Here is a 27,434-nt window from a genome sequence, read left to right as displayed (position 1 = left end):
GATCATCTTTATTACAGAGTAGGCTGATTTTCATTGCTATTTAATGATATTTTTAATTATTATGGCTACATCATGGTATTGATATACTACTTGAATTATAGTTTCTTGTTACAGAGGGGTCAAGTGAGCTTTATTGATAACTTGATGTCATTGTCATTTGTTAATCGGATGATTCTTTTCAGAGCTATGGTCCTTGGACTTAGAAAAATCACTCAAATAATCAGTTCTCCACATTTTTTTTATAATGCTTGTTTTTGTTTCCTGTTTCGTGCTGTTTACTGGTCTTTGTTTGGGTTGTTGTCTCTTGCACATTCCCCATTTCAATTCTCTTCTTTTTTTATTTCATTTTCCTAAAAAAAAGAATTTGAAAGATCATTTTTTAAGTGTTCTGACTCTGAATTAACTTCATTAAGTTTTAATTTCACTACAGATAATATCAATACATGAAAGGATACTATTCGTGTTTTAAAGGGACATTTCTTCAAAGATTACCTAGTAAATCTGCCCTTCAACCAAACAGTAATGTCAGATTAAAGGCATCTTCACCTTAAAAACCTCATCAAATGCCTTTTAAATATTTGATAGCATGACAAATTAGATTGTGGTATTATGACATGATTCCTTGGAGGGGAGATAGAATCTAACAGGATGGGAATCATGCTTGTATTAAAAGTTACTGTTATGGTCGTGCAGCTATAGCATGAGTCATTGGAGCTCGTATAAATTCTAAAAAAAATGGTTTATAGTATTGCATGTATTAGAAACTAATAACAGCTTAATAAATTTTTGATTTGGTTTTGGAATAAATTTTCTATTTGACGTGAAATTTGACAGCTGTATTGTGTTTGTTGGAATTTTCAAAAACAATCCTTCACTTGGCAATCTATATGCTTGCAGTGTTAATATCAGGGCTGTTTTATGTGTTTGTTATTAAAATTCTGTTACATTATTGTGGGAAAAAAAGAAATTAATGGAAAATTAGTATCAATAATAAATTATCCTTGCATTTTATTTAGACAATCTACATCATACTTTACCAAATTTTAGTTTAAGATATGATATATCTTGTATAATAAATCTTATTGGTGTAAATTCACTTTACCAAATAAAATCATTTTTACATAAAAATTGCTTCCTTCTAATTTAATTGATGTATAAATACAGCAGTACTTAAGATTTATATTTTTTTTAATTGTTTAAAACATTTTTGTACTAGTTTTCTCACATCTTAAAGTAATTTTCATGCCTAAATATGTGTATCTCTGTCTATATGTTACATAGCATTACTATTAATAGACTTTGCAGCTTGATATGTAAAAATTATAAGATTTTGGCACATTTTTTTTTACTAAAAAAAAGTAATGTTGTGTTAAATAGAGAGGCGAAAGATACCAGTAGAACAGTCAAACTCATAGACAGCTGGTATCTATACACATAAAACCCATTAACTTTTTAACAGGCTATTTCTCTCCTTTCTTCCCTCAATAAAGCTGGTATCTATACACATAAAACCCATTCACTTTTTAACAGGCTATTTCTCTCCTTTCTTCCCTCAATAAAGCTGGTATCTATACACATAAAACCCATTCACTTTTTAACAGGCTATTTCTTTTCTTTCTTCCCTCAATAAGACAGCTTTGTAGAAAGTATGTATGATGATGTCTCCTTATGTTTTACGATATCACTGATACCTTCTCTTCAGATAATTTCTGCTCACATCTCAAAGCCTTCATATGAAAATTAAGGAGCAAATGAGTTGGGTGGTATAGGTAAAAGGAAGCACAACAAATATGAAAATGCATCTCAGGGTAGAATATAAAGCCTACTTCAGACCAGAACTCACATACTGACTGTGTGAGGGCTGTACAGCCAGTCAAGGTCGCTGATAACTTCCATTTGTCACATTTTCACATTGTCAACCTCAGCTCAGCTGGTCAGAATGGGTCAATGTCAGCTCCTATCTTCTGTCATTTGTATTTTTTGATAGATTTGTGTTGTAAATCTGAAATCAGTTTTAGTTGAACATGAATTTTTAATCCGAAAAAGTTCTGATTCAAACTTATGTTATATGTTTTCTTCTGTCCCATTAAAAAGGTCCATGTTTCTATAAGTAGAATATTTCTATATGTTGGGTATAGTCATAATAAAAAAGGACCCTGCTTCTATTAGTAGAGCATTTCTTTATGTTGGGTATAGCCATAATAAAAAAAAAAGGCCCACTGTTTCTATAAGTAGAACATTTCTTTATGTTGGATATAGTCATTATAAAAAAAGGCCCCTGCTTCTATTAGTAGAACATTTCTTTATGTTGGGTATTTTCACAATAAAAAAGGCCCACTGTTTCTATTAGTAGAACATTTCTTTATGTTGGGTATAGTCATTATAAAAAAAGGCCCCTGCTTCTATTAGTTTAACATTACTATATGTTGGGTATAGTCATAATAAAAAAAGGCCCCTGCTTCTATTAGTAGAACATTTCTATATGTTGGGTATAGTCATAATAAAAAAAGGCCCCTGCTTCTATTAGTAGAACATTTCTTTATGTTGGGTATAGTCATAATAAAAAAAGGCCCCTGCTTCTATTAGTAGAACATTTCTATATGTTGGGTATAGTCATAATAAAAAAAGGCCCCTGCTTCTATTAGTAGAACAATTCTTTATGTTGGGTATAGTCATAATAAAAAAAGGCCCCTGCTTCTATTAGTAGAACATTTCTTTATGTTGGGTATAGTCATAATAAAAAAAGGCCCCTGCTTCTATTAGTAGAACATTTCTATATGTTGGGTATAGTCATAATAAAAAAAGGCCCCTGTTTCTATTAGTAGAACACTTCTTTATGTTGGGTATAGTCATAATAAAAAAAGGCCCCTGCTTCTATTAGTACAACATTTCTTAATGTTGTGTATAGTCACAATAAAAAAAGGCCCCTGCTTCTATTAGTAGAACATTTCTTTATGTTGGGTATAGTCATAATAAAAAAAAGGCCCCTGCTTCTATTAGTAGAACATTTCTTTATGTTGAGTATAGTCATAATAAAAAAAGGCCCCTGCTTCTATTAGTAGAAAATTTCTATATGTTGGGTATAGTCATAATAAAAAAAAGGCCCCTGCTTCTATTAGGAGAACATTTCTTTATGTTGGGTATAGTCATAATAAAAAAAAGGCCCACTGTTTCTATTAGTAGAACATTTCTTTATGTTGGGTATAGTCATAATAAAAAAAGGCCCCTGCTTCTATTAGTACAACATTTCTTTATGTTGTGTATAGTCACAATAAAAAAAGGCCCCTGCTTCTATTAGTAGAACATTTCTTTATGTTGGGTATAGTCATAATAAAAAAAGGCCCCTGCTTCTATTAGTAGAACATTTCTTTATGTTGGGTATAGTCATAATAAAAAAGGCCCACTGTTTCTATTAGTAGAACATTGCTTAATGTTGGGTATAAAAATAAATTTATATATAACCATATAGCTGACTTTGGTAAATAATTGTGTAGTGATAAAGTACTTAATATAAAAAAGAAGATGTGGTATGATTGCCAATGAGACAACTGTCCACAAGGGGCCAAAATGACACAGAAATTAACAACTATAGTTCACCGTACAGCCTTCAACAATGAGCAAAGCCCATACCGCATAGTCAGCTATAAAAGGCCCTGAAATAGATGTTTTTTTCTAGTTGCAATTACTTGTCACCTAGTTTCTGAAGAAGAAATTATTGTTGATATGACAGTTTTCTGCTACTCATCTGTTCATTCTTCCTGCAACAAATGTAATTGGAAGGGAGACATTGTTGATTGTTCTCTTAGAGTACATTAACTATCAGTTATACATTATTGATACTTAAAGTATGAGTCCTTGTGGCTTCAGTAGCAGTGCTCCAATGACTTAAGAAATTACCTTTTTTAGTAGGTGTTTTATGAAGGAGTATTTATGTGATATCATTGAAATATGGTATGGTATTGCATTAGCATTAATATTTTAGGATTTTTTGTTCTTTGTAAAATGTCAGATCTTTGCTTTTAAAAGATTTTAATAGTTTATATTGTGCTCTTTATGCACTAAACTCCTGTTTAGTTATGATTGTACTCTTTGTGATCTCAACTCCTGTTTAGTTATCATTGTATTCTTTGTGCACTCAACTTCTGTTTAGTTATCATTATGCTCTTTGTGCACTCAACTCCTGTTTAGTTATCATTGTCCTCTTTATGCACTCAACTTCAGTTTAGTTATCATTATTCTAGTTGTGCACTCAACTCCTGTTTAGTTATCATTGTGCCTTTTGTGCACTCAACTCCTGTTTAGTTATCATTGTGCCTTTTGTGCACTCAACTCCTGTTTAGTTATCATTGTGCTTTTTGTGCAGTCAACTCCTGTTTAGTTATCATTATGCTAGTTTTGCAATGATCTTCTTGTAAATTATGATTGTGCACTCAACTCCTGTTAAGTTATCATTATGCCTTTTGTGCACTCAACTCCTGTTTAGTTATCATTGTCCTCTTTATGCACTGAACTCCAGTTTAGTTATCATTATTCTAGTTGTGCACTCAACTCCTGTTTAGTTATCATTGTGCTCTTTGTGCACTCAACTCCTGTTTAGTTATCATTGTGCCTTTTGTGCACTCAACTCCTGTTAAGTTACCATTGTGCCTTTTGTGCAGTCAACTCCTGTTTAGTTATCATTGTGCCTTTTGTACATTCAACTCCTGTTATGTTATCATTGTGCCTTTTGTACACTCAACTTCTGTTTAGTTATCATTGTGCCTTTTGTGCAGTCAACTCCTGTTTAGTTATCATTGTGCCTTTTGTGCACTCAACTCCTGTTTAGTTATCATTGTGCCTTTTGTACACTCAACTTCTGTTTAGTTATCATTGTGCCTTTTGTGCAGTCAACTCCTGTTTAGTTATCATTGTGCCTTTTGTGCACTCAACTCCTGTTTAGTTATCATTGTGCCTTTTGTACACTCAACTTCTGTTTAGTTATCATTGTGCCTTTTGTGCAGTCAACTCCTGTTTAGTTATCATTGTGCCTTTTGTGCACTCAACTCCTGTTTAGTTATCATTGTGCCTTTTGTACACTCAACTTCTGTTTAGTTATCATTGTGCCTTTTGTGCAGTCAACTCCTGTTTAGTTATCATTGTGCCTTTTGTGCACTCAACTCCTGTTTAGTTATCATTGTGCCTTTTGTGCACTCAACTCCTGTTTAGTTATCATTGTGCTTTTTGTGCAGTCTAATCCTGTTTAGTTATCATTATGCTAGTTGTGCAATCATCTTCTAGTAAATAATGATTGTACACTCAACTCCTGTTTAGTTATCATTATGCCTTTTGTACACTCAACTCCTGTTTAGTTATCATTGTGCCTTTTGTACACTCAACTCCTGTTAAGTTATCATTGTGCCTTTTGTACACTCAACTTCTGTTTAGTTATCATTGTGCTTTTTGTGCAGTCAACTCCTGTTTAGTTATCATTATGCTAGTTGTGCACTCATCTTCTAGTGAATTATGATTGTGCACTCAACTCCTGTGTAGTTCTCATTGTGCCTTTTGTGCACTCAACTCTTGTTTAGTTATCATTGTGCTTTTTCTGCACTCAACTCCAGTTTTATTCTCATTGTATTCTTTGTGCACTCAACTCCTGTTTAGTTATCATTGTGCTCTTTGTGCACTCAACTCCTGTTTAGTTTTAATTTCCTCTTTGTGCACTCAACTCCTGTTTAGTTATCAGTGTGCTCTCTGTACAATCAACTCTTACTGCTGCTTCTTCAGATGCTCCTGAAAATATGCACATTGTAAGAAATTAGTCAAATGCTACCAACATATGCAGGTCATAGTAGTCCATTGACAAATCTTGAGTTATGTGGCTTTGAACTTTGAATTTCTTTAATTGCTCAATATGCAAGAAGTTAAAGCAACCCTTCCTATGTGGTATATTAGATGTTCATGAACTTTGTAATTTGTAAAAGACATTAAGACATTTTATTTCCCTTAAGTGCCCACATGGGGTATGTAAGTACAAAATTTGTTCACAAACATGAGATATGCATATATTGGCAAAATCAAGAGTTATTCCCCTTTGCACATAGACATTTATTAGTATTTATGAATTAACTAGGTCTTATAAAAACTTTAAAAGTATATCAGAAAGTTCTAGTGTTTTCAAGTGTAATAAAAACAGTAATTCTACAATTAAAATATAAATTTATTATTCAAAGGAACTTTCTTATTCATAAAATAATTATCTGAGATAGTATATAGTGTATAATTTGAAAACATTATCGAAGATCAATGGAATTAACGTTATGTGTAGTTTTTAATTTGCCTTGCACTTAAAACATTACGAATGAAGAAACATGAGAGTAATAAGAGATTACAAATGTTTTTATTGATAAAGAAGATTTAAAATATCTAATTAAAAGAAAATAAGAACTAAGACTGAAATAGATGTTGTAAAACTTGTGATTTTAAGTTAAATAATCACGTATTCATACAAGGCTAACAAAAAAAATGATTTCATGATATAAAGCTCGAAAGTATCCATAAATTCTCCGTCCGTGTCTCAATCATATCGCTGTCTTCAAGATGGTAAATCTATACACATAAATAGTCATTTTTTAATCTTCTTAATATGAAGTTATTAGGTTCTTTGGACATTTGTTTATTGATTATGTTTTGCAGATGAAATGAAAATATGAAATATTGTTGATGATTTCATGAATAGACGATTTAGGAATATTAGTTTATGTCATGTATAACTGTAATTAATCATAACTAGATCATATTCACCGTAACTTGATCTTCTTTGCATGGTTAGGTAGATATGTGATAACTTGATGATGAATATTACCAATAATATCAAATCTAGACATGATTAAAGGAGCAGCCATCACACACATAGCAATGATAAAAACTGATAGATTGAATTAAATTAGCCATGAATATAAACAAGTTTATTTAACCATAAGATCAATTCCTGAGGATAAACAGGACTTGCAATAGTGAATCATTTTGTCTCTTAGATATTACTTTTTTTAAATTTCTGTTGGTATTATTTTCAAAACTTTCAGATATTTTGTATTAAACATGAGTGAGTTAAATTCAGTGTCAATATACAATATACTTTATGATAGAGGAATTAACACCTGAAAGTTTAAAAAGTGAAAAAACCAAACAATACCACCAACACATTTCTATGCCATTATTCTGTTTTATTGTACTATTGTACAGTCAAGGGCTTTACTTGAACAAATATCATTTATATATTACCTATACAACTTATGTTTGAAAAAGAGGCTTGTTCCAGGATGTGTAAACTTATAACCTAGTCTTCAACCTCCTACATTTTCTATAGTTCTTACAAACACTTAGATGATACTTTTAAGTGACATGTCTATGTTAAAGTAATTAAGATCTTAGAAACAGAGTTGACACTCGATATCGTGTGATTAGAAAGCCAATAGTGGGAGTTTGGAGGAATCATTGATACAGACATGAAAGTAAATAAACTTCTTTAATGGAGTATATGGACATCAAAAGCTAACTGACAATGTACTTTACTTTGTTAGACATTGCTTAATAAATGAAACTGCTGCTTTTTGATGTGGTAATCTGACATTAACTTAGTTTGAATAAGATATCTTTGATGTATGTATTACCATTAGGATAGATCTGGGGATTGTGTTACTTGAATTATGTCTCTCTCTCACATATACAAAGAGATATGCTCAGATATATTTTGTTTTTCTCATTTCCATTCACATGTATCAGTCACAAATGTGTAAATTATGTTTAATTTCCTAAAGTTTGCATAAGAGTTGTACTTGATACTTCATATATTTTTATGCCCCATTTACTTGCATTATATTTTCTGGTCTGTTCGTCTGTCTGTCAGGGTCCAGGTTAAAGTTTTTGGTGCAGGTTGTTTTTGATGAAGTTCAAGTTCAATCAACTTGAAACTTAGTAAACCTGTTCTATATGATATGCTTTTTCTAATTTTAATGCCAAAATAGAGATAACACCCTTTTTTCACGGTCCACTGAACATAGAAAATGATAGTGTGGATGGGGCATCCCTGTACTAGGGACACATTCTTGTTTAGTTGTGTAACTCCATACTTTGATTTGATCCAGGTAAATCATTTTTTTTATCCATAACAAAAGAGATTTGTGAGGTTTGCATCCAGGGTTCATTCAATTTTTGAGCGCCTTATAGCAGGTGTGCTCAATTTGTGAGTTTTGTATGTCAGGTGCACCCAACTTGTGAGCTTTGTGTTGCAGGTGCACTCAATTTGTGATCATTGTTATGACCACAGTCATTGATTACCTTTTTAAGCCATAATTTGTTGTTTACATAATGACCTTTTCTTGTTATGATATGACTCAGAAGGATTTGAAGCTGTTTTCTGATTTGATGCAGATAAAAACGTTGAGTTTGTTCTGTAATGCAGAAAGTAATGTTTATTAATGATACCATAAACTCTTACATGGTTCATTTAGTTAACAGCTATTATTAGTATCCACTGATAATAAATTGGTATGAATTTTGTCTGTTTTACAATGTTTACACAAGACAATTTTCATATTAAATTACATTAAAAATTCAAATAATATGCATGCAATAGAAAAGAAAATCAATATCACGTAAAATTATAATTAGACATTTTTTTTATAATTATTGAAACAGAGATATTATCCACTAGGATTTACATGATGGAATATTTACAGATATAAATGGCACAAGTTTCTAGATAATGCTATATCTAGGGAGCTGTAAAATTTCTTTTTTTTTGCCTGTGGCATGACAAGTACAATTTGTGTTGTTGTGCATGTCTCACCCTGGTACATTTTAATCAGACTAATACCTAATAGGATTGCTAAATAAATAGCATGCACACTATTTTCTGTAAAATTATGGCTAAAATGACATGAAATATAGTCATTATTTGTTTTAAGATACGTTGTGATCAAATTAGATATTTTGTAAATTTTTCCGCATTATTTTAAAGGCTATTGCATGTAAACTAGTGGGAAAGATGTTACACTATGATTAATGAAACTTTTAATTTATCTAGGTGTGATCTACGTTGAAACATTAAACAAAACTTTATACCAATTTACAACGTAGAAACATCTATAAGTTCATCTTCTGCCTACTGCTTAAAATATCTTTAACTTTATAAGATAACTTGCCAGTTTAATAGATCATTAGTCTTAAATGTCAACTACTTTCTGGTATTTCAAAGGAGAAAAATCCAATGTCTATTGACATAAAGGAGTTAATTATCAGTCATGGTAAAAAGTTATCCTAATACAAGGTGAAACAAAATTTTGATAGTTGTATGCAAAATAAAATAAAAATAAAAAATGTGATCTAAAAAGCAGATTGTCAGCCATATCCTCACATTCTATCTGAATCTGTCAATGTTTCTTATCAATGGCGGAGCACACTAATGAAAATAACATAGATTCATTTTGTTGACAATTTAGAAAACTTGATGGACATGTTTTAATGCCACTTTAAAATTTTATATATGCAATAGCAAGATAATAGACTGCAGAGGAATAGTATTTCAAGTTTGAATCTTATCATGTTTGTAATTTTTCTGAGGTGTTGCTTTTCTGTAATAAAGTTCTATATATGTTTTGTGACCTGTTTGTCAGAGAGGTTTCATCATCTCATTTAGAAAGCATCTAATGACTAGGATTAAAATAATGCTTCTAAATCTTGATTTTCAAAAACAAAAGTTCTTTGCACTGAAATAAACAGCTTTGACTGAAATAAAACTTACTTATACACTATGATATACACTCAATAGAAGAACCATGCAACTCAACAACATGCAATTTGTAAAAAAAAAAAAGAAGAAAAAAACAGGATTAAAAATTGAAAAGGGAAGTAAAATGACAGAGAATCCTTAGAACATTTTCTTATAACAGATTGTAATTCTAAAAGACTTTGTCTACAAAACTTGAATGAAAATTTAAAGTTGGTTTTTGAACAACTTCCTGCTTATAACTGCATTTATCACAGCAGAACAGGAAGAGTCCAGTTAAGTTAAAATCAACAGTTCTTAACCCCCTCAGACAATACAGATACATTTATTTAGGTTTTATTTAGTGACATAATAACCAAAAATGTCTTTTTTTCAGGCTTGTGCTATTCTTCAGATACTGTCAGCAGTGTTATATGAATGTGTCACCAGGGAAAAACCAGAAGCTATAATGTCCTTGCTGGGACTTAATCAGGTAAAACTGTTACTATGAGTTGAGAAAAAACTTCTAGATATTGTGTAAGATGAAATTGAAATAGATTCCCTTTGAGAGAAGAAAATTTGAATTTAATTTGTTATAAAAATTGAATAGTTGGCAGTGACAATCATAAGAACACCTTGGGATATATAAGTCTAAGAACAGTGTAACTTTATTTGTAGGAAGTGAATATCAAATTATTATTTTGAGACATTAATTTTGCTTGTGTTGTCATTTTTTTTCGCTTATTGGGTTAAGATGTTTTCTATGGATGTTAAAGAAAGTAGGTTCTTTATAAGAATTCCACATCTTATTCCAGTCAGACTTCTGACTGTTGACTGATGAAAATAGAGATCATGTTTCCAAGATTTGCTGACAAGGATCTGACTGTCATTCTGACAACACTCCATTCTTCTTCTGTTCTAATGTTCAGCCAATCAGCCAATATTAATCAAATTACTGCCTACAAATTTTGTGTAAAAAAAAGGTGTGTATTATTAGGACAAAACCAGAGGCTCCTGAAAGAAAGTAGGACACAATGTTTTCAGATCCTTGTAAGCCATACAGTGACCTATAGTTGTTAATTTCTGTGTCATTTGGTCTCTTGTGGAGAGTTGTCTCATTGGCAATCATACCACATCTTCTTTTTTTTATATAGCTTATTTTAATCAGATTGGACTGTTGAAGTATGATTTATTTCAAATGTTTTTTATTTGATTTTTGTCGAGCCTGCGACTTTTGTCGCAGAAAGCTCAACATAGGGATAGTAATCTGGTGGCAGGGGCAGAGTTAGCTTACTTCTCAAAAGCTTTATATTTTAAAAGGTGGACACTTATTATATAGATGCCTCGTGTTATGAAGTTTCCGTCTGTAACATGTCCAATGTCCTTGACCACATTTTCATGGTTCAGTGACTACTTGAAAAAAAAGTTAAGATTTTTTGTAATGTTAATTTCTCTCTTATTATGTGTAATAGGATAATTGTATTTGGTATGTGCATACATTGCAAGGTCCTCATTCCTGTCAACCAGTTTTCACTTGACATGGACCTCATTTCATGGATCAGTGAACAAGGTTAAGTTTTGGTGGTCAATTCAATATCTAAGATATTGTAAGCAATAGGTCTAGTATATTTTGTGTATGGAAGGATTGTAAGGTGTACATGTCCAACAGGCAGATGTCATCTGACCTTGACTTCATTGTTTTAAGGTGCAGTGGGTTATAGTTAAGTTCTTGTGTTTTGGTCTGTTTTTTGTATACTGTATGTAATAGGTCTACTATATGTGGTGTATGGAATAATTGTAAGGTGTACATGTCTAGCTGGCAGGTGTCATTTGACCTTGACCTTATTTTTCATGGTTCAGTGGTCAAAGTAAAGTTTTTGAGTTTTGATCTTTTTTTCTAGTACTATATGCAATAGGTCAACTATATTTGGTGTATGGAAATATTTTATTATGTACATGTGAGTCTCGCAGGTTTTATTTTACCTTGACCCCATTTTTATGATTCATTGCTCAATATTAAGTTTTTGTGTTTTGGTCTGTTTTAAGCTCACCTGGTCCGAAGGGCCAAGTGAGCTTTTCTCATCACTTGGCGTCCGTCATCGTCCGGCGTCGTTAACTTTTACAAAAATCTTCTCCTCTGAAACTGCTGGGCCAAATTTAACCAAACATTGCCAAAATCATTATTAGGGTATCTAGTTTAAAAATTGTGTCCGGTGACCCAGTCAACCAACCAAGATGGCCGCCATGGCTAAAAATAGAACATAGGGGGTAAAATGCAGTTTTGGGCTTATAACTCAAAAACCAAAGCATTTAGAGAAAATCTGACATGAGGTAAAATTGTTCATCAGGTCAATCCTATCTGCCCTGAAATTTTCATATGAATTGGACAACCCATTGTTGGGTTGCTGCCCCTGAATTGGTAATTTTAAGGAAATTTTGCTGTTTTAGGTTATTATCTTGAATATTATTATAGATAGAGATAAACTGTAAACAGCAATAATGTTCAGCAAAGTAAGATTTACAAATAAGTCAACATGACCGAAATTGTCAGTTGATCCCTTAAGGAGTAATTGCCCTTTATAGTCAATTTTTAACCATTTTTCGTAAATCTTAGTAATCTTTTACAAAAATCTTCTCCTCTGAAACAACTGGGCCAAATTCAACCAAACTTGGCCACAACTATCATTGGGGTATCTAGTTTAAAAATTGTGTCCTGTGACCTGGCCAACCAACTAAGATGGATGCCACAGCTAAAAATAGAACATAGGGGTAAAATGCAGTTTTTAGCTTATAACTCAAAAACCAAAGCATTTATAGCAAATCTGACCGAAGTTAAATTGTTTATCAGGTCAAAATCTATCTGCCCTGAAATTTTCAGATGAATCGGACAACCCTTTGTTAGGTTGCTGCCCCTGAATTGGTAATTTTAAGGAAATTTTGCTGTTTTTGGTTATTATCTTGAATATTATTATAGATAGAGATAAACTGTCCACAGCAATAATGTTCAGCAAAGTAAGATTTACAAATAAGTCAACATGACTGAAATGGTCAGTTGACCCCTTTAGGAGTTATTGCCCTTTATAGTCAATTTTTAACAATTTTTCGTAAATCTAAGTAATCTTTTACAAAAATCTTCTTCTCAGAAACTACTTGGCCAAATTAAACCATACTTGGCCACAATCATCATTGGGGTATCTTGATTAAAAATTGTGTCTGGTGACCCTGCCAATCAACCAAGATGGCTGCCATGGCTAAAAATAGAACAGAGGGGTAAAATGCAGTTTTTTGCTAATAACTCAAAACCCAAAGCATTAAGAGCAAATATGACAATGGGTCAAATGTTTTATCAGGTCAAGATCTATCTGCCCTGAAATTTTCAGATGAATCGTACAACCTGTTGTTAGGTTGCTGCCCCTGAATTGGTAATTTTAAGGAAAATTTGCCGTTTTTGGTCATTATCTTGAATATTATTATAGATAGAGATCGCCCTTTATAGTTAATTTTTAACAATTTTCATATAATTTGTAAATTTTTGCTAACATTTTCCACTGAAAAAAATTGGGCCAATCACTAAAGATAGAGATAATTGTAAGCAGCAAGAATGTTCAGTAAAGTAAGATCTACAAACATATCACCATCACCAAAACACCATTTTGTCATGAATCCATCTGTGTCCTTAGTTGAATATTCACATAGACCAAGGTGAGCGACACATGCTCTTTAGAGCCTCTAGTTCTTTAACTACAAGTTATAGGTCAACTTTATTTGTTGGATGGAAAAATTGCAAGCTGTACATGTCTGCCTGGCATTGTTCATCTGACCTTGTCCTAATTTTCATGGTTCTTTGGTCAATGTTTAGTTTTCTTGGTTAAGTCTGTTTCTTAGAAACTTTAAGCAATCGGTCAACCATGTTTAGTGTATTGAATGATTGTAAGATTTACATGTATTTCTTGTTTGGTTTATATGACCTTGACAACATTTTCCTTGATCATGATAAGTTTATGTGATAGTTGTAGTAAAGCTTTATATTTAGGACTATGAACATAATATCAATGATTAGTAAAGAAGGCGAGACATTTCAGCGTGTGCACTGAACCTTGGGTCATAAATGTATGTCATGAATCAAAATTGTATTCCCTATGTTTATCAAAAATTTAAACTTAATAAGTCTTGCACCATAAAACAAACAAACAAAACTGAACTGATCTGGAACCAATTTTTTTTTTATAGTTGATTACTTGTCAAGAGCTGTGTAAAAATTGGTTAGTAATTGAAAACAAGTTCATTCTAGTTCAATATCATAGTTTTGTTGACTTTCCTTAGATTTATCTGTATTTGATTTGAGCAATTTGAGTTGCAGCAACTTGCAAGATCTGATATTTTTTAATGAAAAGAAATCTTTTCAGGTCTTATAATAACCTAGAATATGACCTATCATCTGTAAGTTTCTAAATTTTAAAGTTATAGTTGTAGTCTGCCAAACATTATTTGTTTATTGTTTTGGTGCATACCAGGTTGTATGTTTTCACTTTTATATTTTTGTCATTAAATGGCTTTTGTGTAGCTTAATATACTGTATTGGTTTTGGTAATTGTTGAAGGTCATACAATGACCTGTAATTGTTTACATCTTATTCATTTGGTCAGTAACAGATAGCTGTCTAAATGACAATGATATATCATCTTCTAATTCTCTTTTTAAATTAAATACAGAAAATGATACATTTGTTCTCAAGGCTTGTTGATTTATTTATTTAATTAAGGTTCTAGACCAAAAACTGTAGAGCAGATGGTGTTACATTTATTTAATTTATTTTAGATTTTAGACAAAACAGATTTTGATTTGAAGTCAGAGGGTGTAATACAACTGAAGCTTGCTCTAGCATACTATAGAAGTAACCATCAGATACTCAGTCAGGATGTAGACCACAAGAATCAGCTGTTAAAGATGGAGTTTTTGTTGTCTCTAAAAGCCAAACTAGAAAATGTTCTAGACAAATGGCAATCAGGTTAGATATTGTTTATGCAATATTCATCTTTAAGATTCTACCACATACACTAGAAAAGGTTCTTGACAAATAGAAAAACAGGTTACCCTACTAAAAGTGGTCAGTGGAATTCCACTGGAATCCTATGCAAATCCCAGTTTGAATTCCACTGGTTTCCACTTGACAATTTTGTCTGGATTTTCAAAGGATTCCAATGGGAATTCTATTGGAATCTCAGTGATATTTTTTTAATCCCACAGGGATTCAATGAAATCCAAGTGGAATTTTTGGGCAATTTCCAGTGATTTCAATTAGTTCTGTGGAATTGTTGGGCAAGGTGATTGTTGAAGCAAGCAGGTTATATATTGTTAATGCAATATCCATCTTTAAAATTCTATCATATAAAATTTGTAAGCTAAAATAAAATGACTCTGACAGAGAAATCAATGAACTAACATATAACAAGTAGGTGTGAAATGAAAATTTGATTATTTTTCTAAAACACTAAAAGATATTAACACTTAATCTATTATTGTTTCCTTCCTGCTCAGAAATAATTATGACAAGCAATTACTTCTATAGAATCGTCATACCTCACTAATAAATTTGCATTTTTTTTTTGCTAATAACGCTTGAAATTATTAATCTTTTTATCTTTCGCCTATGATGCAAAAACAACTTACATTGCACTTACAGTATTAAAGTTATACATTTGTATGGATTTTCTTTTGGCTAAGTACAAGTAATCTTTATAGATATTTATTTATGTTATACAATTACAATGGCTAATTATGAGTAATAATGATTAAATAAGTCTGTCTCCTCCATTAGGTGGTGTGTACTCTTCTATGATAGATTTATGGAGTGATTTTGGACGTTAACTCCCATGTACCTTGGTTCTATAAATTTTACGTTAATTAAGATGATTGCTTAATTAACGTTATTAAAACTCCCATATTATATTTTACGAATTTTTTTTTATGTTTGATTGTCTAACTTATTGATATATTTTTATTTGATAAAGTGTCATTTGATATATTTATGATCACTGTTCCTAGCAAAGCAAAAATACATCTTTTAATTGCAACAAGTATCATTTATACGAGAAAGAATAAATGTTTATTTGCGATATAGAATGTTGATAAATTATATTGCATGATAATTATGACTTTATAAAACAGTTGATCTTTGAAGCGTGTCAGAAATCAAATGAATCGTATGATTATATTTGTATTATGTAAGAAGTAATTGATTACTGTAAGATCGTATGTCTAACTGCATCAGTAGGAATAGTCACTGAGGTTAAGGAGCCATGATAATTGTTGTCTGGCATGGCCCAACACAGTCATCGTGTAAATAACAAAAAATGATTACTAAAACTAACGTCATACAATTTCATAAAGTAATTGTGTATCGTTTTTATGATTAGGAAATGTATACTGGACGGATAAATTTAATATCGTAAATTGATGTTAAACAAACGACTAGGTTATATAATCTTCATCAAGTAAAGACTATTTGTCACGTTCCAAAGAAATGATAAAAGAAATAAAATACTCTCTCATTTCTACCTCTGCATATGTCAAAGTTGTATAATGAAACAAGTATTTGAAATTGATCTAGTAGACATATTAGTTTTCTCACTTTAATATAGGTGTCTATCAATACCTTGGAATTACTAAAAAACTTCAACAAATTCATATGAGATTAAGAAAACAGTTGAATTTGCTGTGGTCAAGGTCCTTTAGATCAGTGTTAAGCTGTCACTTACCTGTTTGTCAGTTCATCTGTACAAAACAAAAGCTTTTTGGATAGAATCTTGAATTTCCCTTGCTAAATTAAAGACCCCATTAAAACAAAATTGATTCCAATTTGATTCCAACTTATTTTCGGGTCAATATGGTCAAGTGCTTAATATATTAAAAGGCTTTTTGGAAAAAAAAATGAGATTTCTTCATTTATTGAAAAGAAACTTAATACCAATGAAAAATTTAAAAAAGATAAAGAAGTCTATAACTTTTAAGGGTCAATAGGTCCTAGTTCAAAGTCACTGTTATTAAATATAGATTTTTTTTTGTCTCATCTTGAAAAAAAGCAAACGTTGGTGTTATTTCCAGTGACACCGGCTAGCAGATGAAGTTTGATTTTGGTCCAGTCTGATGATTTAATGCAGAGTTATTGTCCTTTGACTTACAAAATTCACTAAAATAATCAGTTTTCTACCCTCTTTTTGTTATGCTTGAAGATATTGATTTTTATAATTGGTATTCTGTTTTTATCATATTTTGTGATTTAGTGCGAAGTTGTGGACTTATAATAAAAAAATGATTCAAGTGATCAGTTTCTGGCATTTTTTTTGTCATGCTTGAACATATGGATTTGGTTCATTGTTTTATCCTGACAAGTTATAGGTCAAGTTAGAATGAGGTGTGGGTCCGACAATTTTGTGAGCAGTTATGGTCCTTTGACTTGATAAATGGTATATAGTTTTATCATGACAGGTTACAGACTAAGTTTTAATTTTGTTTCGTTCTAATGATTTTTTGCATAGTTGTGGTCCTTTAAAATTCACCTAAAATATCACTTTTTTTTCGTATTGCTTGAAGATATTGACTTGATATTTGTTATATAGTTAACACCATGACAATTTATAGATCAAGTTAGTATTTTTTTCCAGGACAATTAATCTTTAACCAGAAGGGGACTATGTATTGCCATGATATACTCTCAGAATGCTTGTTTATTTTCTTTTTATGCCCAACCTAATGAGAATTATGTTTTTCAAGCAGTGCCTCTGTTCATTTGTTTGTCTGTTTGTCCATCTGTCTCGATTCAGGTTAAAGTTTTTGGTCAAGGTAGTTTTTGATGAAGTTGAAGTCCAATCACATGTTCCCTATGATATGATCTTTCTTATCGTAATGCTTTATTAAGAGTTTGGATCCCAACTGAAGTTCCATTGAACATAGAAAATGATAGTGGGGTTTTTGGGCATACATTTAATATGAACACATTCTTGTTAAAATACTTTAAATTAATGAAATTAAAAAAAAAAAAAAGATTTGAAATCTTATCTTAGGATAATTTTCCAATAATTATAACTAAACACATACAGTTTGTGCTAGCAGATGTGAAATGTTGTGATATTTGTTACCATACCAGGAGATAAACCTCAAGTTCATGCAGATGTTTTGAATTTCATAAAATTGAAAGATAAATAGTGTTTTATTGGTGTATTAAGAGAAATAAAAAGAACTTTTCTATCAAACATCTAAAAACATTAAAAAATGACATGAAGGATCCACAGGAAATATTTATTAGAATTCCTCATTTCTAACCCTAAGGTCCAACAGTCTTTTATACCGTATAACAAGAATAAATGGATTAGTAAATTGTTTTGTTAGAAAAAAAGCCTCTAGATTTCTCAATTGAATTGTTTCATATTTTTAATGTGTGGACTTTCAATAGCCCACTATACAGTATGGGTTTTGCTCATTGTAGAAGGCTGTATGGTTGCCTATGTTTGCCTACATCCACTTCATTTAAACTTTGGATACATCTCCTTGTTTTATAATTAATAAAAGAATCAAATGCAAGAAAACTATAAAGAAAGTGCCTTAGTTTCATAATTATTGATTACTACTAGTATACATCAAATTTTGCATAAAATATATATTTTTGATGAAGACCTAGTGAAATATATAGGTTTTATTAATAAAAAAAAATGAAGGCAAACTCACAATAAATATTGTTTTGACAATGAAGAATATTGATTTCAGATTCATTTAGTTAATAATTATAGATTTTTGTACTTTCTGTACTTAATATTTATAACTTTAATCTTAATAAACAACTTTATTATGAATTTCCCAGCTATTCATATTTTCAACATTGCAAATGGAGCAGAAGTATTTTATGGCAGTCAGCTTTGGGGAAATTAGGAATTATCTGTAAATCAAAATGTTATATAATATTCTGATAAATATTTTCTGTAAACCGTTAGGTATTTTATTGTATCTTTAATGAACCATTTTATATAATACGTAATCACATGAAACTTTATTATTACTTTGTGATGCAGTTTATTGCATGTTTTCGATTTAATAATAAATAGAGATAGCAGATGACTTAAACTAATATCTTATTTTTTTAACTAAAATGCCTGATAAAAGGACTAGTAATTAAGTTATAAGCTACAAAGAGTCAGCTATTTTAAAAGTTGGACTAAAGAGGGAATTGATGAACGTTGTTCATTGTTGTTGTACTTTTTAATTACACTGGTTACCGTGGTTTTATGTGCAGATAGGAAATGGATGATTTCCCTGGAAAATAATTGCTTTTCTATCTTCAAATATTTGAAAAGTTGATCGATTTAAATTTGTAACTATTAATTTTATTTGTGATGCCTTCCCTGTTTATTTATTTTAAGAATGAAATGTTAACTTGGTAAATTAGGAAGAAATGTGTTCTCATTATAGCATATTATATTAATATGAAGCCACGGAAGAATACTCCCTTGGAAATCAAATAATTGAGTCAAAGAATGTCAAATGTCATTACCTATGTCAGCATGTTATATAAGGGTCCTGTACTTTAACTGTATCACATGGTATACCAGGTGTTATAGTCAGACTCCTTTGATAGATGAATCGTCCAATTTGTTGACGTTTCTCTTATTCTTTGACATGGCATCATTAATTGTGATTACTTTTAGTTATTTGTTCTTTGTTTGTCATTTATACAGAACAAAAAATGACAGGCCTAGTTAACCTTATTAATTGGCTATCTTCCAATTTTTGAAATAGCAATGCTTCATTATGTTTGAGTATGGTAATTCGAACAAAAATAATTTTGCTTTATAATTATTTTAAGTTCATTGTTCTCTATTATTGTAATGATAATGCAATTAAATAGCACTTCAAAAATAATCGAACAAGAGTGATCAAAATTAATCAAAATCTTCAGCTGAATTATTTGAATATTTCTTTACTCCAGTAACTACTGTTAATTCAGAAACTGTTGCGAGCATTTATTATTGTTTAAGACTAAAATGCAATTTGAATTTTTGAAAAATTGAGAAAAATCCTGTTCAATATGTGAAATTTCAAAATGCGAGTTAAAATTATTCCAATTATAATTCTGTCACATTTTTTGCAATAATAAAAACTGCGATATTTTCTGAATTTACAGTATTTTTTTTCAACTATTTTTCAGATCACATGGAATTGCTGGTTAAGTATTTACAAGGAGAAGTTTTAAAAGGTTATGAACTTTTACAATTGACCCCATATCTGACCTGGTTTGATATTCCAACACCAACAAATATCTCAAATATAATCGTAGAAGGTGAGTACAAACATTACAACAAATATCTCCAATATTATCGTAGAAGGTGAGTACTAACATTACAACAAATATCTCCAATATAATCGTAGAAGGTGAGTACAAACATTACAACAAATATCTCCAATATAATGGTAGAAAGTGAGTACAAACATTACAACAAATATCTCCAATATAATCGTAGAAAGTGAGTACAAACATTACAACAAATATCTCCAATATAATCGTAGAAAGTGAGTACAAACATTACAACAAATATCTCCAATATAATCGTAGAAGGTGAGTACAAACATTACAACAAATATCTCCAATATAATCGTAGAAGGTGAGTACAAACATTACAACAAATATCTCCAATATAATCGTAGAAAGTGAGTACAAACATTACAACAAATATCTCTAATATAATCGTAGAAAGTGAGTTCAAACATTACAACAAATATCTCCAATATTATCGTAGAAGGTGAGTACAAACATTACAACAAATATCGCCAATATAATCGTAGAAGGTGAGTACAAACATTACAACAAATATCTCCAATATAATCGTAGAAGGTGAGTACAAACATTACAACAAATATCTCCAATATAATCGTAGAATTTGAGTACAAACATTACAACAAATATCTCCAATATAATCGTAGAATTTGAGTACAAACATTACAACAAATATCTCCAATATAATTGTAGAAAGTGAGTACAAACATTACAACAAATATCTCCAATATTATCGTAGAAAGTGAGTACAAACATTACAACAAATATCTCCATTATAATCGTAGAAAGTGAGTACAAACATTACAACAAATATCTCCAATATTATCGTAGAAGGTGAGTACAAACATTACAACAAATATCTCCAATATAATTGTAGAAGGTGAGTACAAACATTACAACGTAGAAAGTGAGTACAAACATTACAACAAATATCTCCAATATAATCGTAGAAGGTGAGTACAAACATTACAACAAATATCTCCAATATTATCGTAGAAAGTGAGTACAAACATTACAACAAATATCTCCAATATTATCGTAGAAAGTGAGTACAAACATTACAACAAATATCTCCAATATAATCGTAGAAGGTGAGTACAAACATTACAACAAATATCTCCAATATTATCGTAGAAGGTGAGTACAAACATTACAACAAATATCTCCAATATAATCGTAGAAAGTGAGTACAAACATTACAACAAATATCTCCAATATAATCGTAGAAGGTGAGTACAAACATTACAACAAATATCTCCAATATTATCGTAGAAAGTGAGTACAAACATTACAACAAATATCTCCAATATAATCGTAGAAAGTGAGTACAAACATTACAACAAATATCTCCAATATAATCGTAGAAGGTGAGTACAAACATTACAACAAAAATATCTCCAATATAATCGTAGAAGGTGAGTACAAACATTACAACAAATATCTCCAATATAATCGTAGAAAGTGAGTACAAACATTACAACAAATATCTCCAATATAATCGTAGAAGGTGAGTACAAAAGTGAGTACAAACATTACAACAAATATCTCCAATATAATCGTAGAAGGTGAGTACAAACATTACAACAAATATCTCCAATATAATGGTAGAAAGTGAGTACAAACATTACAACAAATATCTCCAATATAATCATAGAAGGTGAGTACAAACATTACAACAAATATCTCCAATATAATCGTAGAAGGTGAGTACACCCATTACAACAAATATCTCCAATATAATCGTAGAAGGTGAGTACAAACATTACAACAAATATCTCCAATATAATCGTAGAAAGTGAGTACAAACATTACAACAAATATCTCCAATATAATCGTAGAAAGTGAGTACAAACATTACAACAAATATCTCCAATATAATCGTAGAAAGTGAGTACAAACATTACAACAAATATCTCCAATATAATCGTAGAAAGTGAGTACAATATAATCGTAGAAGGTGAGTACAAACATTACAACAAATATCTCCAATATAATCGTAGAAAGTGAGTACAAACATTACAACAAATATCTCCAATATAATCGTAGAAGGTGAGTACTAACATTACAACAAATATCTCCAATATTATCATAGAAGGTGAGTACAAACATAACAACAAATATCTCCAATATATTCGTAGAAAGTGAGTACAAACATTACAACAAATGTCTCCAATATAATCGTAGAAAGTGAGTACAAACATTACAACAAATATCTCCAATATAATCGTAGAAGGTGAGTACAAACATTACAACAAATATCTCCAATATAATCGTAGAAGGTGAGTACAAACATTACAACAAATATCTCCAATAGAATCGTAGAAGGTGAGTACAAACATTACAACAAATATCTCCAAAATAATCATAGAAAGTGAGTACAAACATTACAACAAATATCTCCAATATAATCGTAGAAGATGAGTACAAACATTACATCAAATATCTCCAATATAATCAAATATCTCAAATATAATCGTAGAAAGTGAGTACAAACATTACAACAAATATCTCCAATATAATCGTAGAAGATGAGTACAAACATTACATCAAATATCTCCAATATAATCAAATATCTCAAATATAATCGTAGAAAGTGAGTACAAACATTACAACAAATATCTCCAATATAATCGTAGAAGGTGAGTACAAACATTACAACAAATATCTCCAATATAATCGTAGAAGGTGAGTACAAACATTACAACAAATATCTCCAATATAATCATAGAAAGTGAGTACAAACATTACAACAAATATCTCCAATATAATCGTAGAAGGTGAGTACAAACATAACAACAAATATCTCCAATATTATCGTAGAAGGTGAGTACAAACATTACAACAAATATCTCCAATATAATCGTAGAAAGTGAGTACAAACATTACAACAAATATCTCCAATATAATCGTAGAAGGTGAGTACAAACATTACAACAAATATCTCCAATATAATCGTAGAAGGTGAGTACAAACATTACAACAAATATCTCCAATATTATCGTAGAAGGTGAGTACAAACATTACAACAAATATCTCCAATATAATCGTAGAAAGTGAGTACAAACATTACAACAAATATCTCCAATATTATCGTAGAAGGTGAGTACAAACATTACAACAAATATCTCCAACATTATCGTAGAAGGTGAGTACAAACATTACAATCAATACAAGCTTAATCAGAGCTTACTGGCTCAAAAGGCAGAGGGATATATTGCTGTCAGGTTTCAGTGGCGAATCTAGAAATTTTCATAAGTGGGGGCCCACTGACTGGCTAGGAGGGGGCCCACTCTAGTCACGCTTCAGTGATTCCCTATATAAGCAACCAATTTTTTCCCAGCCTCTGGGTTTTGTCTGTTGTCTCAGTTTCTTTCCTTAGGGAATTCTTTGTTTTTTTTATTTTTAATAGAATAGATAATGGAAACGGGGAATGTGTCAAAATGACAACAACTTGACCAAATAGCAGAAAAAAGTTCAAGGCCACCAATAGGTCTTCAATGAAGTGAGAAAATCCAACACCCAGAAGCCGGCTTTAGGTGTCCCCTAAATAATAATATATACCATACTAATTCAGTGATATTGATGCCATACTCAACTCCTAAACATACAAGTGAACCAAAAACAAACAAGACTAACAAAGGCTTATGGTTTTTACTTAGTTTCACATGAAGTTTATTTCTAAAACTATCATGCCAGCTGATAATTTTTTTTATGCATGTTGATTATATAAAATCAACCAAGTTTGTCTTTAAAATAATTTAATTTCCAAATTATTTTCCCTTGAATTCTTATGATGCCCCAAATGAAACATCCTAAACATATATTTTAACTTTTATGTTTTGTTACTTTATCTTCAAATATATTTGTTATCAATTCTAAAAAAAACCATTGCAAATCAGCTCAAAATCAATGAAGACAGATTCCAACTTGGTTTGTAATTTTGAAGTTACATATAAAATCTGATATAAAGTGACATTTGACTGAACTGTAATCATTCAACCTGAACCAACACCCACCCTATTATACCTACACATAAATAAAAAAAATCACAATTAACCAAATAAAACATAACTTATCATGTGATCAACAATTAAACCAATGGAGCAGAAGGCCTGATAAAAATATTAATCATTTAACAGTAATCAAAATTCTGTCAAATTGATAGCAAATTGTTGTTTTATGGCTGTACATAGTGGAATGAACACAATTGTAATTACAAGTCAATCCAGCTTGATTTGTCTTTGTTTTCCCCTAATAACTTTTCAGTTTATGTTATGATGACTTGTGAGATAATAAATTTCAATGAAAACTGGTAAAAACTAGTTCTTTATATCATTAAATGCAGAAAGTGCTAAAAAAAATAGACTTCCAGAAACACACAGTTTATTTTTTTGTTATTGATTTTATGCTAAAAATTATGTAAGGAAATGTATTAATTATTGTATATGTCTGTTATATGAATTTTCTCTATCTAACTCATCATACTTAATTAAATAAACATTATGTTTTCACCCTCTTTTGGGTCTATTTGATTCTCAAAGGTTTGAAGCATGCATGCATATTTGGCACAAATAGTTGTCTGATTTATGCATATTTTCAAATTTAATTTGATAAGCAGATACAATACATTGCAGTAAAAGTCATTGCTTTATGAAGAACAATAGAATGTTCCTATACATTGTGTTCCAATAGAAAAATAAATCAAGACCATGTAATTCCAGGTGGAAAACTATAACAGGAACAATATTCAATCATCACAAAAAACAGAATAGATTGTTACGATAACATTATTAAAAATGATTTATAACACAGATTAAAAAAATTCTACCATAGTTCCTTGCCCAGTAGGAATACTGGAAACAATGCTGTATATAGTATAAATTTATTAAATGATGTTTTACCAAAAATAATAGAACTGTTATACATCTGTTTTGGTATATGTGAAACCAAATTTATAGACTTCAGTTGCTATTTCTAAAACAAACTGTTAGAGTGTATTTTTTTCTGTTTCTTTTATAATTCAACAGGTCTAGATGCAAAAAAAGGGGGGTGTGAGGATCTCTCAAATTTAAAAAAAACAAACCTGCCACATGTAAATATGATGGTCTGTCTATTTCAATTTTAGGTAATTGTCTCGTTATTGTATTTGATTTTGATCGGGAATCTTTGGTTGGCAGTCACTGTCAAATATATTTGAAACTTGACCCGAGACTTTTGTTACAAACAATGGTGACCTCTACATTAAATTCAGTGGAGTATCCTAACATTGTATACAATAGAATATTCTAAAATTGTATACAGTGGAAAAAATTCTTACATGGTAAACAAAAGAACATCAGTGAATACTCAGTAAATAAGTTTAGAAATAAGCAAATATAACAGATCCAAATAAAAGTCAAATAGATATCATAATGGTATTATACTACTAGATGAGGGATTAACTCTCTTGAGAGCCTGTTGTTTTAAAAAAATAATAATAAGTTGTAACTGCATTATTTATGTTTGATTTTCAATTACATATCACCAGTCAATGACACAGATTGAAATAAGGTGATGAAATTTCTGTTTGTTATGTTTGAACTGCATTAGAAAAATGGAAATAGCAAGACTATATGCTATAAATCACATTTTGATCAGTGTGTTGATACATAGAGAATATTATATGGCTTTTTCAATATTACATATTTATCAATCTGAGACATCAATATAATCCCAAGAGTGCAACACAAGGGATTATATTGGTTGGAGGTTGATATGGTGTGTGATATAGAAAGAGCCTTTATCATAATATACACTTTAATATATACCTTAAATAGATGTTTTTCAATGTCATGACGTAAAACAGATTAGGGTTTTGATAAAGTGAGTGTTACCATGACTGATATTGATATCATTATATATGGCTGATTGAGAACGATAACCATTGATGTAGTTCTATTTACCACTAAGTGTTTAATGAAAATTTATATATATATTACACCAGTTACATATTAAAGTGATCTCATATTTCAATCAGTGAGCAATTTATGTAAGTTCAGGTTATATAGACTAACTGTTAATTCTACTGAAACTTTAAATATATTTGAATACTTTCAGGTTCTCCAACACTACCAGTACTGTGTTCAAACTTGCCATATTTGTCAGTTTCTACATTAAAGAGAATTCTGACTGCATGGAAGGCTGCTGTGTGATACTATTGTGCTATATTCATTGTTCACATGGATTTAATGCAAATAAGGATGATGATATCTGTCGAGTTTGTAAAGAAACGGCTTATGATCTATTGAAACTAATAAGGGCAGCAAATATAAGCATTGAAAAATAAGAATTATTATCATGTCATCATCACTGAATTATTACTGAGTTATACTATTTGCTTTGATCAGACAATATGTTCTATTACTCTGTAGTAACGACTGATGTTATAAGAGAGACAAAAAAGTGAAAAAAAGAGAAGGAAATTTTAGTATATTTATATGAGATATCAAAATGAAAATGCAAATTGTTTATCAAATGTTGCATAAATAAATGATGTCAGGAAATTGAAGAAACAATTAGTTCTCAAAGTCTTATGATATGTTGAAAGAAACTAACAAGAAATAAAACTAGAATAAAAAAAAAACAGTAACATCATGCATACCTACATGCAACTGTCAAGATGAAAAACAGTTGTAAAAGAATTCGTCTTGAGATAAACTGTAGTGCATTATGAAAATTGAATCAAATTTTATTTTCAATTTTTAGTATTGCATATCCTTTCTTTTTCCATACAAAAAAATATAATAAAAAAAAATTATGAGGAAGAAAAATGAGTTAAATAGCAGCAATGAGATCCCAAATGTTGAACAAAGTCAGAGATATATTATGTTAATACTAGTAAAACAAAAAATAGATAAAGACAAATTGAAATACTTTACAAAGGAAGAAATATAACAAAAAAAAGAGAAAAAAAAAAAAAAAAAAGGAAATATCAATAATATACTGAACGAACAAGGAAAACTGAAGTGATACATTTAAATCAGAATCAGAAATTTAGTGAATCTATGGAACTAACAAGAACAATATCATTCAATAGAAAAAAAAAAGGTAGAGCGATCCAGAACAGGATAAAATACTAAAACAGAAAACAGAAAAAAACCCAGAAAAATTAGAATAATGAACAAAAACTATAGAAGCAGTTGTTTTTAAGGTCTAAAGAATTAATCAAATGTATCACAAGAAGTCCTGACAGGATGAACTGAGATATTTGAATTTGTTATTGTCTAGTTTATCCACAGCTCAATGAGAGGGTAATATTGATGCATGTGTCTGTCTGTCGCAAATTTGGTTTTGGGATGTTTCTACTTGACAAAATCTGAACAA

General features: G+C 30.4%; 1 protein-coding gene across 1 annotated transcript in view; it reads left to right on the top strand.

Annotated features, from left to right (window-relative positions):
• Positions 1-26,630, top strand: part of LOC134712053 (anaphase-promoting complex subunit 1-like) — a 78,203-nt gene extending 51,573 nt beyond the window's left edge. The window contains exons 51-54 of the mRNA XM_063573189.1: positions 10,146-10,241; positions 14,567-14,756; positions 19,947-20,078; positions 26,169-26,630. Of these exons, the coding sequence (XP_063429259.1) occupies positions 10,146-10,241; positions 14,567-14,756; positions 19,947-20,078; positions 26,169-26,263 (513 nt within the window). The 3' untranslated portion in view covers positions 26,264-26,630. The remainder of the gene's footprint in view (positions 1-10,145; positions 10,242-14,566; positions 14,757-19,946; positions 20,079-26,168) is intronic.
• The last annotated feature ends 804 nt before the right edge of the window (positions 26,631-27,434 follow it).

Source organism: Mytilus trossulus, chromosome 3, assembly GCF_036588685.1.
Source record: "Mytilus trossulus isolate FHL-02 chromosome 3, PNRI_Mtr1.1.1.hap1, whole genome shotgun sequence".
NCBI lineage: Eukaryota > Metazoa > Mollusca > Bivalvia > Mytilida > Mytilidae > Mytilus > Mytilus trossulus.
The sequence above is the reverse complement of the archived record's forward strand: the minus strand, read 5'-3'. Positions and strand labels throughout refer to the sequence as shown.